We start from the raw sequence: 20,129 nt of genomic DNA, 5'->3' as shown, positions 1-20,129 counted from the left end.
ATTATATTGAAAACTATTTCTAAAATGCATACTTTCAGTTCTTCCGAACTCACTTCACTCGCACATAAGTGGAGCCTTGTGCTACTGGTGCTGGCACATTCCAGATCAAATACACAGCTGGAATACCGATTAAGCTGTTTACGTGTCCTAATAATTTCAAAGATTGCTCAGAAAAGCAGGTGTTTAAATAGATTTTTTTATCTTACACCGATTAAGATTAGCAGAGTAAAGTGTTAACATGATTATTGCTATACTCGGCCTACTGCCACAATCAGTTTAATATATAATTACCAGTGTGCATGTAAACATACTCAGTGAGACTCAAAACCTGGTACGAATTTGAGATCATTTCAGAGCTACACCACATCAAATAGCAGCACTTTCGCCTCCCAAATAGCAGCACTTCAGCTGCTCAGATTTATGTTGATAGCAGAGGAGGAAAATACCAGTGGATGGAGCAGGGAGCAGCACTCTGGACAAAGTGCAATCAGTCAGTCTGTCCTCCCTCGTCGTACGGTTGTCATGGTGACAGAGCAGGTGAAACACTGAGGGGTGCAGATGATCGGCCATTGTGTTCTAAAACTCTCATGGACTGAATTTCCATTTGGTGTGCAGTGTGGTGGGCGTTGTTGGCGTATTCATCGTCGGAGGTAATTAATGCACTTGGCCTTCATACACACACTTCAAACAAGCACACACACCGATACGCACACTGGTAACACAGTAATCCTCCTGTCCTCTTAGCCTGTTCCATACAACAGATAAGATGTGTCAGCTGTTGACTGACGTGTTAGGTCAGGGACCATGCAAACCCTGGAAATATGACAGCTATACCACTTAAAGCTAGAACCCTTAGTCAATAATCAATTTTTGGACTTATAAATGAATGATATATGCCCATTGATTCTTGAAAAATATAACTTATACATCTTAACCCAAAATATAAGCTTTTTTAAAGCCAATATTTGTAAACAATGTAAATGTAATTAAAACACTGTATAGCCTCAAACACCACAATTTCTATGTCATCAACTGTTAGTCCTTGCATCCATAACTCTGTCTGTGAACTTGAGAGTAGTTACATTTCTCCAAAACAGAGGCGGGATGACTGCTTTGTTATTGTTTCAACTTCGGATTGTAGCTTTAAATCCCTTCATGTGAGGTATTGTTCCAACAGATGTCTTGCTGGAAAAAATGCCACATGCTCATATTATCACTAGCATGGGGTAACATTTTATGTGAATTAACTTGCCAAGTAGCATCATGTTGAAGTCTGATGTTAGCGCCATTATCAAGCAAAGATCTAAAAAAACAAAATATTTATTTTGAAATGGAAATAAGCCCCCTTTATTTTATATTGATTTACATTTATATAAAAGTACTTACATTTAATACATTTCTTCAAAATACAAGCAGCCAAACATACAAATAAAATACAAAATTATAAAATGTGTTATATCTATCGTCTTTCCCTTTCTGAAAGTAACAGAAAGTGTTTTTATAATTCTCTAAAGTCACATTGTAGCCGTAAAGTTGTGTTAAATCCTTTTCCGTGTTTAAATCCTTATGCCGTAACGTAGATACAGATACTTTTTTGGAACAAGAGACCTAAAAAAATATGGACGTCTATATCTGTGACTATTCTCAGAACATTCATGTTGAGCTTCAATCATCTCTGTGATCCAAACAGAACTTCGTAGATGGAGTACACATTTCAGACACCTCAGTAAAATATCTTCCATTTGAAGCAGAGCAAATATATGTTTGAAATTATTACATGAACATGATGCTTATAACACTGTAGAATACTGAATTAGATGGTCAAAGGAAAAGGACTATCTTAAAACTAACCTGTGTATTCATCATGGCTGAAACAAATGATACAAACACAAGGACAGAAAACAAGCTTCACTACTCAGGTATGAAGCCATGAAATGATAACATGTTATTGCGAAGATAAACAGTTTTTGTTCTGAGAAAAGTAATGACAGTGGAAACCATAGCAATCATAACTTGACCAACCTCAAACTACTATTGTTTTTAAAAGATGAGATATTTGTTCAGAAAAGAAAAATCGAGACCTGCGTTAGTACTGTATACTGCACCAGAATAACAATTTGTTGGTTCCACTTTAACAAGAGAGAGACATATACAGGTACAGAAATAAGTATTGTATCGATCTTAACGTTTCTTTACAACAGAAGAGTTCCGGTGTTAATAAGGTATTTTGTAAATCAGCAGCTTTACTTCAGTGTCTTACAGTATATACTATATAGTGCTGTATAACAATTGTTCGAGAAACATAAAGCAAACAACGGAAACTAAACAAATTGAAATAAAAGTGTTCAGCACACAAATGAGGAGGTAATGCTGATGCTAAAAACCAACAAACCTAACCGTGAGGACCGGAGCCTGATAGGAAATAGAAAATTCTTATTTTCCTCTTGTTTTTATACATTTGTACACTGTCTTATAAAAGGAGTAGAAAGTGTAAAGTCAGGCTATGCGGCAGTTTCGCGAATTGTCCCCTCTAGTTTCTTTGGGAGTAGCTCTCTCCTCTCGTCTATATTGATGACCGGTTTCCGACAGTTCTGTCCGTCAAGGTAGATCTTTGCATACACTGGGTTGGAGTAGTTCATGGGCTGCATTAAGGGAGTAAAAATGCTGTTATATATATGACAAAGACACATCAGCACAGCTGTCAACAATGCATAAGAAAATACCCTATGTAATTTGGTGCCCCGAATGAAGATGCCCTTAAACATCAGTGCTTTGTTTTCTCTTGATACAGAGTCAACACACAACTTTTTTATGTTAAAGTTCATCAAGAAGGGTAAAGATAAACGTATCAGCTAAAAGTTATTACAAGGTAGCAGGAAAGAAAGAAGATAGCTCATGCACATTAGTCAAATATACGGTATTAAACATGCATTGTTTACTCCTAATATAATCTCAGCAAAAAAGAAATGTCTCTTTTTCAGGACCCTGTCTTGCAAAGATAATACATAAAAATCCAAATAACTTCACAGATCTTCATTGTAAAGGGTTTAAACACTGTTTTCCATACTTGTTCAACAAACCATAAGCAATTAATGAACATGCATCTGTGGAACGGTCGTTAAGACACTAACAGCTTACAGACGGTAGGCAATTGAGGTCACAGTTATGAAAACTTAAGACACTAAAGAGGCCTTTCAACTGACTGAAAAACACCAAATGAAAGATGCCCAGGGTCCGTGCTCATCTGCGTGAACGTTCCTTAGGAATGCTGCAAGGAGGAATGAGGACTGCAGGTGTGGCCTGGGCAATAAATTGCAACGTCCGTGAGACGCCTAAGACAGCGCTACAGGGAGACAGGACGGACAGCTGATCGTCCTCACAGTGGCAGACCACGTGTAACAACACCCTGCACAGGATGGGTACATCCGATCATCACACATGCGGGACAGGTACAGGATGGCAACAACAACTGCCTGAGTTACAACAGGAATGCACAATCCCTCCATCAGTGCTCAGTCTGTCCGCAATAGGCTGAGAGAGGCTAGACCGAGGGCTTGTAGGCCTGTTGTAAGGAAGGTCCTCACCAGACATCACCCGCAACAACGTCACCTATGGGCACAAACCCACCGTCGCTGTCATGGTCTGGGGCGGTGTGTTACAACATCATCGGACTGAGCTTGTTGTCATTGCAGGCAATCTCAACACTATGCGTTACAGGGAAGACATCCTCCTCCCTCATGTGGTACCCTTCCTGCAGGCCTGACATGACCCTGACATGACCCTTCATCCTGACATGACCCTCCAGCATGACAAAGGCACCAGTCTTACTGCTTGTTCTGTGCATGATTTCTTGCAAGACGGGAATGTCAGTGTTCTGCCACGGCCAGCGAAGAGCCCGGATCTCAATTCCATTGAGGATGTCTGGGACCTGTTGGATCGGAGGGTGAGAGCTAGGGCCATTTCCCTCAGAAATGTCCAGGAACTTGCAGGTGCCTTCGTGGAAGAGTGGGGTAACATCTCACAGCAAGAACTGGCAAATCTGGTTCAGTCCATGAGGAGGAGATGCATTGCAGTACTTCAATGCAGCTGGTGGCCACACCAGATACTGACTGTTACTTTTGTCTGTGGAACTTGTTCAGGTCTCAGTTGTTGAATCTTGTTAGGTTCATACAAATATTTACACATGTTAAGTTGGCTGAAAATAAACACAGTTGACAGTGAGAGGACGTTTCTTTTTTGCTGAGTTTACATATCGAATTAGCAAGACTGAGCTTTTCCAATGGGATGTTAGTTCCCAAATTGGCGGTAGCATATATTCCAAAGTCTCTTTTACTAGTGCAACAATACTTTCCCTTGTTAAATACTTCAAGATGAATTGAATCATACCTAAATCACTAAAATGCACTACAACTGCCTGCAGGCTTCCTGCAAAAAGGAGATTTACTAATGTTCTCACATCTTTTCCTCCCCAATTTTGTGGTATCCAATTGGTAGTTACAGTATTGTCCCATCGCTGCAACTCCCGTACAGACCCGGGATAGGTAAAGGTCGAGAGCCGTGCATCCTCCGAAACACAACCCAGCCAAGCTGCACTGCTTCTTGACACAATGCCCGATTAACCCTGAAGCCAGCCACACCCATGTGTCAGAGGAAACAACGTACACCTAGCGATCGTGTCAGCGTGCATTGCGCCCAGCCCACCACAGAAGTAAGCTAGAGCGCGATGGGACAAGAACATCCCTGCCGGCCAAACCCTCCCCTAACCCGGACGACACTGGGTCGATTGCGTGCCACACCATGGGTCTCCCCGTCGCGGCTGGCTGCGACAGAACCTGGACTCGAACCAGGATCTCTAGTGGCACAGCTAGCACTGCAGTGCAGCGCCTTAGACCACTGCGCCACTCAGGAGGCACATCTGTTCCTTTTATAGTGAATGGCAAGACATTATGGCTCCCTCTGTATGAGATGGTGATGGTTCTCAACTGGTTTTGCCTTGACACCCAAATTGAACCAGGTTGTCTCAGTAGCGATCCAATATTTCTGTTGTTGTTGCCATAATGCAATCTGGAGAACTATTTTTAATGCGATAGTGATAGTAAATGTACCAATTATATGACAAGGGAACAACAGTCCCACCTTTTTCATTGTCAATAATTTCAATTTGCCCATATTCCTGACATACCAGTTGAGAATCGCTGGTCTAAACTAAAGGGAAGGATGGGAGAATTCACCTGTCCAGGTATCACCTCCTTGGGCACAGTATGTATGCCCAGGGTGCGAGGGTCACTGGACTTCACACACCAGCCCTGCAACACACAAGTTCTGCCGTGTTCACCATGCCACAAGGCCAAGCTGTTGTCAACCAACAAACGCTGTGTATATGATTAAAATCCAACTGAAAATCCATGATATATCAACATCAGTGAGGAACTAAAAATGATGTGATGACTAGAAAATGAGATCATCGATTGTCAATCCATTTTTGGTTTTGGAACTTGCAAAAACCATTGCAACTTTCACCTACAGCATCCACTGATAGAGGAGTGAGCTAGATGTGATTCAGTCTGCCTCTACCTTTCTAATGAAAAGGGATCCAGGTGGGACTGACAATAGCAGATGTCAAAGTTGGCATGGCGAGAACTAAACGCATTAAGCTTGAAGTGGTAGCAGGCAAGTTAGCTAACAAGATAGATCAGTAAAGCTGTTATGATTTATTTGATATTCGTAGTGTTAGTGCAGTGCTGAGACCTAAGAAGAAAGTGAATCAACAGCAGATAAAATGTTCACTTGGTACAGAGCACCTTAATAATGTTTCTCTCCACATACCTGAGGTTTATGCTCCATCTGCCAATATAACTACACATCTATTTTAAAACAAACCGTGGATAGACAGTCTGGTATGCCACAAGAGGAGCATCTTAAGCCTCATTTTGCTATCACACTACTGATTACATGACTAGGATACCAAAAATGGATGGATACCAAAAATGCATACTGATGTATTAACAGATGAGACTACAACGTTATGTCTCTGTAAATTATATTATCCCAATGAAATATTGAAACATGAACAACAGTTTTCCTCAGCAATACACACTTACAATATTCTACTAATCTGAGTGTTTTTGCATTCACACAACATGTTATTACGCACAAAATGAATGGCTGATTTTGTACATAGTCTGACAATACAAACCTTATGAGGGTCCAGTGTAAAGTTTGGTCGCAGAAGGCTGCCAGCATCTGCATGGTTGTCGTGGTCGACCTCATACATGTTGTAGGAAGGGTTTCCTATCTCCACGTTTATCCCTCCATTCGTCATGGGCTGCCTAGTCACCCGCTTCCCCCTGGGAGAAGGAGGACAACCAGAACTCATTATCAGGAGATAATATATGGTATGTTGTACCTGAGATCACCAACCACACCACAATTTAAATTGAATTGAATACTTAATTGTCCTATATGGAAATCTGTCTGGCAACAATACAGGCATTCCTGGCATACACATAAAACACAAAATTACAAGACATACAACACATGTCACAGGACATAACAGCCAGCATGGTTACTTATTAGGCTTAACCTATTGTACCTCTGCCTTCGTTTACAGATGAAAATGCCCGCCACCACTGTTGTGATCAAGATCACCAGCAGGACCAGAGGCACGATGATGGCTATGCTCCCTGAAACACAGAAAAGATAAAGGATGGAATTGCATTAAAATGTAGGCTTACTGTTACTGTTACCACAAGTAGGGATGCACGATATATCGGTAAGCATATCGGAATCAGACGATATTAGCTAAAAATTCCAACATTGGCATCAGCCCAATGTCTAGTTTAATGCCAATGTGCAAAACCGATGTCAAAGCTGACGTGCATACCTATATAACGTAGGTAGATGACGGAATGACGCCACGAAAAATACAGCGCTACATGTGCAACACAGCATTCCTAACCTGGCCCACAAAGTCTGCTGTGTGGATCTATCTGGAAGTTTCAAAGGAAGATAACAAAAAGGCCATATGCAACGTTTGTGCTGCTATTATTTCCCGAGGAGAGGAGAAAGTGAAATCTTTCAATACCAAAAACATAATTACTAATTTGAAAGTGCATCGCCCCCAGACGTTCAGCGAATACCTAGAACAAAAGCAGAAAAAAACTAAGCGCACACTTCCAACAACTAAACAAGTTCAAGTCGAGCAGTCATTTGAAAGAGTATTTCAGCGAGACAACTCAAAGGCAAAATCCATTAACGCCAAGATAATGGAATTCATTGCCCTTGACAGTCAACCATTCTCTGTCGTGGATGATGTTGGCTTTCGCCGACTGGTCGAGCACCTCGAGCCACTGTACATACTACCAAGTAGGTGTTATTTTTCAGATGTTTCCCTACCAGAGTTACACAGTATTGCTGAAACGCACATCCATGAGCTACTTGCTACAGTAATAGCATCACTGATATTTAGACCAGCGATGTCAGCCCCATGAGCATGCTGAGTCTGACAGCACAGTGGGTCGACGAGGATTTCCTACTGGAAAGCCGTATTGCATGCTCAAGAATGTGCTGGTTCTCATACCGCTGCTGCCATTTCAATGGCATTTGATATGTTTGAAACATGAACACAATCCTAGCTCCATTCGAACAACTGACTCGAGAAATAAGCTCACCAACAGAGTCTGCGGCAGACGTGATACCCTCTGTCATGGCATTGAAACGCTTGCTCAACAAAACTGCCGACACAGACCGTGGGGTTAAAACTTGCAAAAGCACTCTACTAGAGGCTGTGAACAAGCGATTTGGTGGCATTCTCACTGAGCCTCTTTACTGTGTCGCCACCATGCTCGATGCTAGATACAAGGACCGCTACTTCGATGCAGACAAGAAACAGGGTTTATGTGAAATGTCACAGACACAGCTGGACAAGATGGAAACGGACACAGTGACAGTGCACGCCGAGGACAGACAGAGCTGTAACTTCACTGCTTGACATGTATGATGAAATCCTGGATGAGAATGAAACGACTGAACAATGAAACAGCACAGCAAGTAAGTGAAATAAATAGGTTTTGATTATGTTTTACTGGTAATGTGGACATTATGTAAATGCCAAAAAAAAAACTTTCCGGTCAGTGTGTGTGTGTGTGTGTGTGCGTTTCAACTATTTAACTGTACTAGAATGCTTAAAAGGCCGCTACAATTTTAAATAGCAGTTAATAGGTATCAGGTTTTTTGGCAAGGAAAATATCAGGTAAAGGCCAAAAATGTCATGTCGGTACATCCCTAATCCCAAGCTATGTTTCCATTAAATTGTCCAGTGATTCTTTGTCGACATTTTGAAAGTTTGCATAGAAAATAAATGCGACAATTTTCTGCTGCGGTGTTCCATTTAACTAACTTGTGTCGATAAAAACAGTTGGATGTAATGACATCACACCTAGATAAAAATGAAGCGGTTACAGTGTTTCCATTACCCATTTAGGCAAAATGCGCATTAATAAAATTGCCGACAGCCTGTATGCCCTTCCACCTATCTGCTTCATGTCTCAGGGAGCTCGACAAAGCCAGCATGGCCAGAATGCAATAATTGACATATTCTAATCATTTTCATGTGCCAAAGTATCACCACGGTTCATGCTATGATGAATCTTGTACTCCTGTCGATAATTGGATGGTGAAACTTGCATCCAGCCAACCAGAAAAGCAAGGTGAAGCAATTCAGATATTATTGAAAGTTCAGGAAAAGGAGGACCGAGCACGCCCCCTTTCTCATTGACAGGGCTATAGTGGAGCAGGTTGAGAGCATCAAGTTCCTTGGTGTCCACATCACCAACAAACTATCATGGTTAAGGCGATACAGAGGCTAGTGCGTACAGCCCAGTACATCACTGGGGCCAAGCTTCCTGCCATCCAGGACCTCTATACCAGGCTGTGTCAGTGGAAGGCCCTAAGAATTGCCAAAGACTCCAGTCACTCTTTCATAGACTGTTCTCTCTGCTACCACACAGCAAGAGGTACCGGAGTGCCAAGTCAAGGTCCAAAAGGCAACTTAACAGCTTCTAACCCCAAGCCATAAGACTGCTGAAAAGCTAATCAAATGGCAACCCAGACTATTTGCATCGACACCCCCTTTTTTTATGCTGCTGCTGTTCGCTGTATATTATCTATGCATAGTCATTTTACCCCTACTGTAGATATTACCTCGACTAACCTGTACCCCCGCACATTCTACCCCCGCACATATTAACTCGACTAACCTGTACCCCGGCACATTGACTCGGTACCGGTACCGGCTGTATATAGCCTCGTTATTGTTATTTTATTGTAACTTAATTTTTTTTTACTTTAGTTTATTCAGTAAATCATTTCTTAACTCTTTATTTTCTTAAAACTGCATCGTTGATTAGGGCTTGTAAGTAAGCATTTCACGGTAAGGTCTACTACACCTGTTGTATTCGGAGCATGTGACAAATAAAATTGGATTTGAAGTCAGGACAATCTGTGTCCTGCAAAGAAACATTTTTGTAGTTGAAAAAAATGTATTTTGAAAGCAGTAGGGCATTTAGAATGAAATGTGGAGTTGAGCTTTATAGCAGGGATACTGTATATAATGACGAGATGGTCTCGTCTCCACCTAAAAATGGGAGTTGTTCCATTGTTGGGAAGGCAGGTGGTCTGCAATTGTTGTAAACCCTATTACTAGCCTGTTCAACCTATCTTTCGTATCGCCTGAGGTCCCCAAAGATTGGAAAGCTGCCGCGGTCATCCCCCTCTTCAAAGGGGGAGACACTCTAGACAAAAACTGTTACAGACCTTTATCTATCCTACCCTGCCTTTCTAAGGTCTTCAAAAGCCCAGTTAACAAACAGATCACCGACCATTTCGAATCCCACCGTACCTTCTCCTCTATGCAATCTGGTTTCCGAGCTGGTCATGGGTGCACCTCAGCCATGCTCAAGGTCCTAAACAAGATCATAACCGCCATCAATAAAAGACAATACTGTACAGCCGTATTCATCGACCTGGCCAAGGCTTTTGACTCTGTCAATCACCACATTCTTATCAGCAGACTCAACAGCCTTGGATTCTTAAATGACTGCCTCGCCTGGTTGACCAACTACTTCTCAGACAGAGATCAGTGTGTCAAATCGGAGGGCCTGTTGTCTGGACCTCTGGCAGTCTCTATGGGGGTGCCACAGGGTTCGATCCTTGGGCCGACTCTTTTCTCTGTATACATCAATGATGTCGCTCTTGCTGCTGGTGATTGTCTGATCCACCTCTACGCAGACAACACCATTCTGTATACTTCTGGCCCTTCTTTGGACACTGTGTTAACTAACCTCCAGACAAGCTTCAATGCCATACAACTCTCCTTCCGTGGCCTCCAAATGCTCTTAAATGCAAGTAAAACTAAATGCATGCTCTTCAACTCTTCACCTGCTCGCACGTCTAGCATCACTACTCTGGACAGTTCTGACTTAGAATACGTGGACATCTACAAATACCTAGGTGTCTGGTTACTGATCCGTAAACTTCAGCGATGTCATTTACAAAATAGCCTCCAACACTCTACTCAGCAAATTGGATGCAGTCTATCACAGTGCCATCCGTTTTGTCACAAAGCCCAATATACTACCCACCACTGCAACCTGTATGCTCTCGTTGGCTGGCCCTCGCTTCATATTCGTCGCCAAACCCACTGGCTTTAGGTCATCTATAAGTCTTTGCTAGGTAAAGCCCCGCCTTAGCTCACTGGTCACCATAGCAGCACCCACCCGTAGCACGCGCTCCAGCAGGTATATTTCACTGGTCATCCCCAAAGCCAATTCCTCCTTAGGCCTCCTTTCATTCCAGTTCTCTGCTGCCAATGACTGGAATGAATTGCAAAAATCACTGAAGCTGGAGACTCATATCTCCCTCACAAACTTTAAGCATCAGCTGTCAGAGCAGCTTACAGATCATTGCACTTGTACATAGCCCACCTGTAAAAAGCCATCCAACTACCTCATCCCCATATTGTAATATTTGTTTTTGCTCCTTTGCACCCCAGTATCTCACTGCTTTGCTTTATATTGGCTAGGTCACAGTTGTAAATGAGAACTTGTTCTCAACTGGCCTACCTGGATAAATAAAGGTGAAAATTTAAAAAAAGAAAATCTGTCTGCTTATTGGTGTATTTCCGCTTGGACAGATTTTGATGGGAGTGGACCCTATCACTTAGCCTCTTGCTTTCAGTTTATAGTTAGACATACGTGTCGACAATCCACCTAACGATAGCCATCCTCTGGTTAGTCTTTTGGTTATGTATGACACTGGGTGAGTAATGTGACTCCTGAACTCACTTCCACTGGTGTTGTCCGATCTGCTGCTTTTAGGGGCGGGCCTTTCACACTGTGTCCCTGCCCAATTGGCTGAGCACCTGGAACAGACCAATCAGAGATGAGAAAATCAACCATAGTCCTCAGCGCTCTCTACCTTAATCCCCACATAGAAAGATCACTATAGGAACAAAGGAGACAATAAACCATGGATAAAAATATTACAGATTTAGTCCAGATTAGATATAAAGAACACAGAAGACATCTACATTTAGTGAGGAGTAGATAACATACTGATTAACATGATAAATATTCAGCAAAAAACTATGAGAAAACAAGGAGTCATCTGGTTTGCTGTTTGGATGGTATCCAATGGGAGTGATGAATGACCCTAGTTAGAGGAGATGATTTCCAATTGGACATGATTGACGCTGATGTGTCTGTAAAGCATGAGTGATCTGACGGCTGCAACTGGATGGTGACGGAAGGTATGAATTATACTAAATTACATGCACTCCATGAATCAGGAATAAGAATGAGAATAGCATCACACACATACAAACAATGAATCATTCCCCCATAGAAAGAATGTCACAGCATGGACAATCCTGAATTTTAATGGGAAAAAGATCAAATACAATGTTGTTAGGGAAAACACTAGGTTAGATCTGATGAACAGAAAATTGTTTGTTATCTAATCTACAACACAACCATTGACATGCTGTTGAATGTACTTATTTCATAACTAAATACTATGCAACTCAAAGTTGAAGGTCCACATTTTCTTGTCTCCAAATTCACATTGCAAAATGAGTCATCATTACATGCAGGTCACAACAGGTCCCCTATATTCACATGTCACGTCACATCATCACTTTAATGTTACTCGAAGGGCATGTCAGCTCGGGCTGAATGAGATGTGGATGGTTAGCAGTGAGTTAAAGAGGGAGTAGGTACTGTATTATAGTGGGAAAAGTGTTATATAGACCATCACACTGGCTGAAATGGAACTGAATGAGGAGAGGGCGGGGTGGTGAGACCTCTGGAACAGCCACAGGAAGTGAGGAAGGGACCTACTTGCAGCGTGGTTTGTTAAGGGCAGTGATAGTGCACATCCCCTCATTCTGACAGAAGTAATCACATGGGTTGGCCAGCTCATCACAACGTTGGTTCTTGAACCCTGACGTGCAGCTGTAAAACAGTGTGGTGGTGTGATTTTGATAAAAACGACCAACCCTTCAACATGGCAACAAACAAAATACGGCAGATTTGTTCCAAAATATTTTAATAGATTTGTCCCTTGGTAAACTTTCATGTTTCTATCATTCATGCAAAAAATGTTTTACTAAAACTAAACTAGAAACGTTATGGTTAGCTAAACTAAAGACAACCACATCCATTGAGGCAAAAAACATGTTTTTTCAGTTGTTATCAATTCACACTATGCTTATTTACAGTATTTCTAAAAAATGAACAGAACATTTTTAATACAGAAAAATAAACAGAAATAAGCAAATGGAGATTATTTATGAACATGTTGATCTTGATAAACAGTCTGTGCCCTGTGAATTCATCAAAACGATTATTAAGCCCACTTTATGTTTATATACACTGATTATATTTACGGGCGGAACACATTGATGACTTTTGAAAATCCCTTAGACCTTTAAGACAGTTATCTGAAAATTACCATCTCAATGAGGATTCTTCTGCCTGTGGAGTTTCTCGGGTGGCTTGGATAAGATATTAATTTACTCTGTTATAGTTTAAGGTCAAACATTATGATTTCTTGACACAGACGTATCCATCATCTAACCTAATCTCTATGCCTCGCAGCCAATGAATAAACCACATTATCAAGATCTGTTAACCTCGTGGAAAATGAGATGGGATCATTTGCATAGAAATTGATTCTATCCCTTGAATCTTGCCAGTCATGGCCACAAATTTCATTTTAACTACAATGGACAATGGGGGCAGTAAAATAGATCGTTCAAGCAACAAGGTTTCCCTTTTCAGAGGGATTTCCAATCATCTCCGTGGGGAGGTCTTTAACATTGAACCACACCTGATTATAACAGAGCTGAAATTAATCTTTGTGGATCACCAGAACTGCAGAGTATACATTCTCTTGGATGATTCCCACAGGTCTCTGGAGCCAACCTATTGTCCTCTACCAGTCATTGCCACGGAGTTTCTGCTGCTCATTACTTGTATAACCCACTCCTTATCACTGAAGATCAAAATAGTGTATACGCTTTCTCCTGAAGCCTACCACAGAGTGGAGACACAATGACAAATGAACAGTGTGAATCGTTCTGAACAGTAACGTTTCAGTAGTTTAAGTTTGTGGTTACTTTCTGTAGCTGTACCCCATGCAGAGCTTCCTTTCTTCTACACTGCCATAGAGGGTTAGCTTTTTAAAGATCTATACCCACATCAAAGCCCCTCATGTAGAGGCAGGTGTGACTCATTATCTTATTGAGCCATATCATCCTGTCTCTTGCTGTGACATGGCCTGCGCCCACTGGTGTCAAACACTCTCTCTACTTAGGATCTTAGCCCTGTGTTAAAAATAAAGAAAACTCCCCTACTCCACCACCACCTTCAAAAATCAATCATTAGAATAAAAGCCCAAGGAGATGTGGTTCCACTTCAGGCCGCCCTGTTTGGCATAACTGAATGGCATAACTGAATGGCAATGAAGATTAAAGTAAGAATAGAGAAAACTTTCCTAGGCTATTGTTATTCCAGGCTATTGCTAGTAGGTAGTTACTGTACTTACTGACAGAAGGGCAGATTGGTGTCAGGGTCAAGGTGACAGGTACCTCCGTTGTAACAGTAGCCGTCACATAGCTGACAGCTGGGTGCCATCCTGCCATTAGTACAGCTGAAGGAAAACAGAGGAAAGCTGCTGTCACTGAGTGGCCCACAATTTCTGTCTTTCTTTCATTGTTTGAGTTTGCAAGACTACTGATTGATAACCTATTTTCTGTGTAAACGTCATTGAAAAATGTGAAGCTGTGGAATGTTAATGCATTATAACCATAGAAAATACAACACATGGAAGACTTTCAACTACAGTACATCAAGCATTAGCTCTAAGGAGTTAACCCAACATAGAATATAAAGTAATGTCGTGAGATGCTAACAACTTACTTGCAGACCACATCTCCTGTGTCATCGTTGACGAGGCAAGGTGCTCCATGGCACCTCAGGCACTTGTCCACCTCACACTTGTTGCCCTCGTATTTGGCTGGACACACGCACTCTACATGGCCACTACTGGACAATGTACAGGCCTTGGAGTTTACACAGTAGTGGTGGCATATGTCTGTCAGAGGAGAGAGACCAGAAAAAGAGAAAGAGATAGAGGAGAGAGAGGTGCATTTCATATTAAGGAAATGGGAGCATAGTTTTAGTTGATTTGATAACATTTTTAAAGGCCTTTAATGAGAATTAATTATCTGTATCAAATGGCATCTCGTTCATAGATGAAAACGTATCACCCCTTGGGCAAGTTACAGTAGAAACTCAGTAATGGCGTCAGTTGAAATTGTTTTCCCCACAATTTATAATGACAAAGCCAACATAAGGGAGGGAAATTTTTTATCAGTGCAGCACAGAAACCCCCAAAGGTTGTTTAGAGTGGCATTTAGAATTACTCTCTCGCCCCCACATGGTATTTGTAGCTATGAAATGCCCTTTCTGGAATAAAACCCCCCAAAAACAATTCATTGTTTGATTTAGTATTTATTGTTGTCGTTGGAACCTTAAATATGCAAAACTAAAAAGATATCAGATGTATCAAATGTACTGTATCAAATGGTCAGCTATTGTTGTTTATTCATGTTCTTTAGTGATCTTGGGAATGCTACAGGGTAGGTTGATACGGATTGTGTTAAGGTCAGATGTTTATGTGTAGTTTGTTGCTATTGCTGGTGGATTGGCCTGTGCTCCTCATAACAAATCAGTGGCTCTCCATGGGACTTGAAATATATATTTGGGACCCTCGAAAAATAGATTTGACCTCAGGCACCCTCAAGGGACATTAGGCACCCCCAAGAGTCCATACGTAATTGGATCCCTTTACTCACGGTAAAGACAGCGGTCTCCAGTATACTCTGCCATGCAGCGGCACACCGGCTGGTTCCCTAGGCTGACATCACAGGTACCACCATTCAGACAGTAGTAATCACACACCCGCTTCTCACAGAACGGACCTGTAAACCCTACAGGGCACCGACATGTTGGCTTCCCTGGAGGGATGGAGGGAGGAGAGGAGAGGATTGAGAGTTTGGCTAACAATTCCATTTACATTGTTTATTACAAAGATACTATAACTCAAGTGTTGAGGATGTGTGTGTTTGTTCCCAAAGTTGACTATCAAGTATCTGAAAAACCCAAGATAAAAGGTCCTTAATAACACAAGGTCCCTGGAGGTCAGAGAGAAATATTTCCAGTCCTTTAATTGATTACAGTGGGTGCCTCCAGCGAGACCTGTTCTCTTCCATCACCAAACTGGGGTTCTTGAGGAAAGACATTAACGATAAGCTCTCCCAAGCTCTGCTTCCATCGCTCATTTTGAACAATACTCCCCAAGCCTGGGGATGTGTGCTCAACACAGCGAAACCTCTTACTTTATGAAAAAACTCTCAGTCTTCTAGCATGGATGAACAGCACACAGAATAGTCAGTGACTGTATGCCCAGGAGCGGAACAAATGTCCCATCACTTTGTTTCACTCCTCTTCGACTGCATTGGCCATAAATGAGGGTACCATTCGTCATACAATACAGATCATATAATACTGACTGGGCTGGTGAACCAAACAAGATTGAGAAACCCTGCCTCCAACTCTCCAACTAATTTAAAATCCTGCTGTGATACTCACTTCGTTTCAATCACATATGTGTCTCTTAAAAACAGAATGTTATTACATATCACTGACACATATCAGGCATCTGTCTAGCTCATTAGCCAAATGCTGCTGTCATAATACAAAGGCTGACAGCTTGAAGTCAATTGACTGAGGACACCAACATGTTCTCAACATATTATTCCCAAACTATCAAATTCCCCCTGGGCAAGATGACACATTTATAATGAGAAGAGATGAGAAAATATATGTTTTAAGGGCAAACATTTCACTTCCCAGACTAAACGATTCAAATCAAAAGTTGTAGGCCAGTCTCTGAATACCTTATCTACCCCCAGTAATGACAGGAGCATTAAAACTACTCTGACTGTTCAATTACAGTTTTTATGCATGTGTTAGCATTCAACACTCAGCTACTATATTTAGCACACTCTCTAAAATTGTCTTTTATCATTTTCAAGGTTTACAAAACCATGAAGCGATTTCACATTTTCAGGAATCTTCAAAAATAATTGTAACAGTCAGGAAAACCACAGCAATCCAAATGTATCTATCTCTATGGGTAATTGCTCTTGTGAGTCCACACAGTCCATCATTTCTAAGAGACTGATATGTTGTGAATAATTGCCCTCTTGCATGCATTATGTCATCGATGGACTGGTTTTTAGCAGGGAGACGTGAAGTAAAACTCAAGTGCTCGGCACTATTTTAGTTTATCCATGTTAGTCAGTGGCAAACTAACAATGAGACAAATTGTCAAATGTGTGTATAAATACATGTAACGACAGAAGAAAAAGCTGGAAAACAAAGTTTATTTTTGTCCTCTGAAGAGGGGAGAAGAACAGGCTAATGATAATAAATATATGAATAATAATAATAATAATAATTTGAGACATGATCGGTTCAGTTATTAACACGTCTTGTCTATATTATGCTTCATGCTTATTCTACCTATATCAATCAATCAATGTTGTAAGACTGTTTGTAGCACAAGCGCCTTTAGATACTGACCAGTCACAACAACCCAACGACTTAACTACTTTTGAGTAAAGACCTGTGGGCACATAACGCCTTATGTCAATCCTGCTCTGATCAATCCATACATTTTTCTACCAATCAATATATGGATTTTAACAGCAGACTCACCCAGGGGTGAGCCCATGCAGGTGCCTCCGTTGAAGCAGTAGTCGGTGCAGTGGTTGACCTCACAGCGTTCTCCAGAGAAGTCAGGCCAGCAGTAGCAGCGCCAGTCCCCCTTCTCATTGGCCAGGCAACGCCCGCCGTTCTCACACGGTGGTCGGCACAGCTCGCCTACAATACAACACCAATGCACAGCATGTTCATTATGCTGAACTTGTGGACATGTTTTCTGAATTACCTTCTAAACTATGAATCATCATCAGTGACATTTAGCTGGGCCAGGAGAAAGAGCATGATACAGGACAAGCATGTCATCTTATGTTATTATTTCAAAACATGCACTTCCACATTCAAGTCTTATTTTGAAGTACACAAAATGCTGAGCGATTCAGAGAGATTTGACTTCATTCATTTGCAGCTGGATTGTCTACTGTAGCAGTTTTAGAGGTGATATTACATTGGCAGGCAGTAAGTGAAGTTTAGGCAGGGGTCTTGAATATACCTGAGATGTTGACATCACTGCAGGAGCCGTTGATCAGTACCTTCCCTTCTGGACAAGTGCAGGTGGCACCCATTGGGTTCAGCAGACACATGAAGTCACAGTTCATTCTCAGGCATGGGTTGACCGCTGCAACAAGACAAGAGGCAAACGGTAGCCGAAGCTTCAATACAGCCGTCAAACAAAACACATTCATGTCTTTACTATTCTTCAATTACATTTTTTTAAAAATTGTATATTTGACAACATAGAGAGTGAAGAGGCTAAACCTTATGAATTAGTTCATACTATCCACAAATGTATTGCTATTCAAAATCAACAAGAGACATGATCCACATTCCACTCAATGCCTAGTCCTAGAGGATTACTATGCCCTGTTAGCAAACACTACTTCGATATGCACAACATCAGCAGTATGCTGCCATTTTTGCTCCAATAAGTCAATTGAAGTGTTTGGGTATTCAATGAAACAGAAAAAAAAACAATTACACAGATTTGTTGTGTTCGGGTTACAGGAATCATTGTAAATCAAAGCTAGCGAAAGAAGAGGGTGTCAGTGTGTTTCGCTGAAGACTACAAACCAACACTCATGGTCTTTCTGTTCTGTAAGATGTGCAGTAAATGTTACTGCCCAAAGAGTAGGCTACATGGCTGGACTAATGAGTCTTTGGAGAACGGTTCAGCTGCCCTTTACTGAAGAAAACCCCAAGCCAAGACGGATATGTCCGACGCTCCATAAACATTAACAATACACAGATAATTAAATAGCAACCAAGTAGAGAAGCAGAGTATGTGAAATATATTGGTCCTATCATGGGAAATGAGATGACTCTCATGTCCCACACTTGAGAAAATGAAAAACTAGCTCAAGACCACGATACGCTCTTCCATTCAGGAGTTAGACCCACATAACCATCTAGAATATCAATGCTACATTGTCGTCTTGTTTGTTACTGTAATATCATGTTTGTTACGCTGGCATTTACACTAGAAGGCCGTTCAGCTGCTATTTTCAATATCCACATTACGCAACCCTGATCATTTCCCTGTATTACCCATGACCCTCATTAGCACTTGTATTCATTAAAATACCCACTGAAAATCAGTAGACTTGATTTATTTACCATCTTGCTGCTTGTATCGGTGTGAGATCATGACATTGGTCGTTTTCTCGAGACCCAAGTGGAGAAACTCCACAGGCTGTTTTCCATACTTGTGAACTTTGAAGACCTCGTGTTTTAGCCCAGTCCCGTAGATGTAGTCTTCAAATATGTCAATCCTGTATGGCTGGGATATTCCTGGAAACACAGCCGTGGAAACAGAATAAAGGCAGGGTGGAAAGAAGCATATGACCATGAACACTGTGTTGTAGTTTTAATGAGGGTTTGTAAATCCCAGGACAGTACTAGTAGTTAGTAGGAAACCTGATCTGTGTGTAGTACTATACTTCACCGATTGTTTAACAGCTTGCAATAGCCACACACATGCACACGCAGGCGCGCACACACACAAACACTATTATTGTAGCAATCTTTTGATAAAACGTAGAGGAAATTAAACAAATGATCACATCAGTAGCTAGTATGTGCTTGGATAGTCAATCTTTGTTTTGTTCTCAGTGGTGGTGTTACCGTGTCTGTCCCTGATTGCCACCAGAGGGTCCGACCCATCCAATCTCACACTGCCTATCTCGGAGAGCTCAGGATCAGCCCAGTACAAACGTTGGTTAAAGTAATCGATGGCCAGACCTGGGGAGGATGAGAGGAAGAGATTTATTTTGCTTATGAATTGTGTAAAGATCAATATGGACGCCTTCATTCCAACAGCCCTCAGGTTCTAAACAGCGTTAGGCTGTGGATAGACTGCATAAATAGACAGTTATTTTATTTATCTCCGTAAGGTATCTCACTTTCTACGCATTCGTCAGAAAGTCATTAACGTTGAATCATACTACAGGACATTTACAGTATACCAGTATATTTGTATTTTCTTTTGATGACAGACTTTTGGTGTTATGCCCTACATTTCCCTTTTTATAAAATGATTTTCTATCATGTGTTTGACTGGATAAATGACCCAAGTTGTCATGGCGATTAAATGGGTGTGTGTTTTTCCACAGATGATAAATTCCCTCTACCTTGGCAGAGACAGTGCATGGGTCCCTTGCATTAAAGGAGGCCAAACCATCTTTTAAAAAGTAGATCAGCACTAAGTGTCTCCCCCAGGACCATCACAACAGGTTTGGTGTGTCAGACACATTCATTTACTTTTTTTCCATGGCCTTATTTTCAAAC

At 41.4% G+C, this 20,129-nt stretch overlaps 1 protein-coding gene across 1 annotated transcript in view; it reads right to left on the bottom strand.

Annotated features, from left to right (window-relative positions):
- Positions 1–1,325: 1,325 nt before the first annotated feature.
- Positions 1,326–20,129, bottom strand: part of lrp1bb (low density lipoprotein receptor-related protein 1Bb) — a gene marked incomplete at its 5' end in the record, with an annotated part of 288,348 nt that continues 269,544 nt past the window's right edge. The window contains 12 exons of the mRNA XM_042319665.1: positions 1,326–2,642; positions 5,232–5,306; positions 6,197–6,347; positions 6,593–6,683; positions 11,343–11,419; positions 14,104–14,208; positions 14,478–14,652; positions 15,416–15,577; positions 17,343–17,507; positions 17,839–17,964; positions 18,960–19,133; positions 19,467–19,583. Of these exons, the coding sequence (XP_042175599.1) occupies positions 2,502–2,642; positions 5,232–5,306; positions 6,197–6,347; positions 6,593–6,683; positions 11,343–11,419; positions 14,104–14,208; positions 14,478–14,652; positions 15,416–15,577; positions 17,343–17,507; positions 17,839–17,964; positions 18,960–19,133; positions 19,467–19,583 (1,559 nt within the window). The remainder of the gene's footprint in view (positions 2,643–5,231; positions 5,307–6,196; positions 6,348–6,592; positions 6,684–11,342; positions 11,420–14,103; positions 14,209–14,477; positions 14,653–15,415; positions 15,578–17,342; positions 17,508–17,838; positions 17,965–18,959; positions 19,134–19,466; positions 19,584–20,129) is intronic.

Source organism: Oncorhynchus tshawytscha, linkage group LG03, assembly GCF_018296145.1.
Source record: "Oncorhynchus tshawytscha isolate Ot180627B linkage group LG03, Otsh_v2.0, whole genome shotgun sequence".
Classification (NCBI taxonomy): Eukaryota; Metazoa; Chordata; class Actinopteri; order Salmoniformes; family Salmonidae; genus Oncorhynchus; species Oncorhynchus tshawytscha.
The sequence above is the reverse complement of the archived record's forward strand: the minus strand, read 5'-3'. Positions and strand labels throughout refer to the sequence as shown.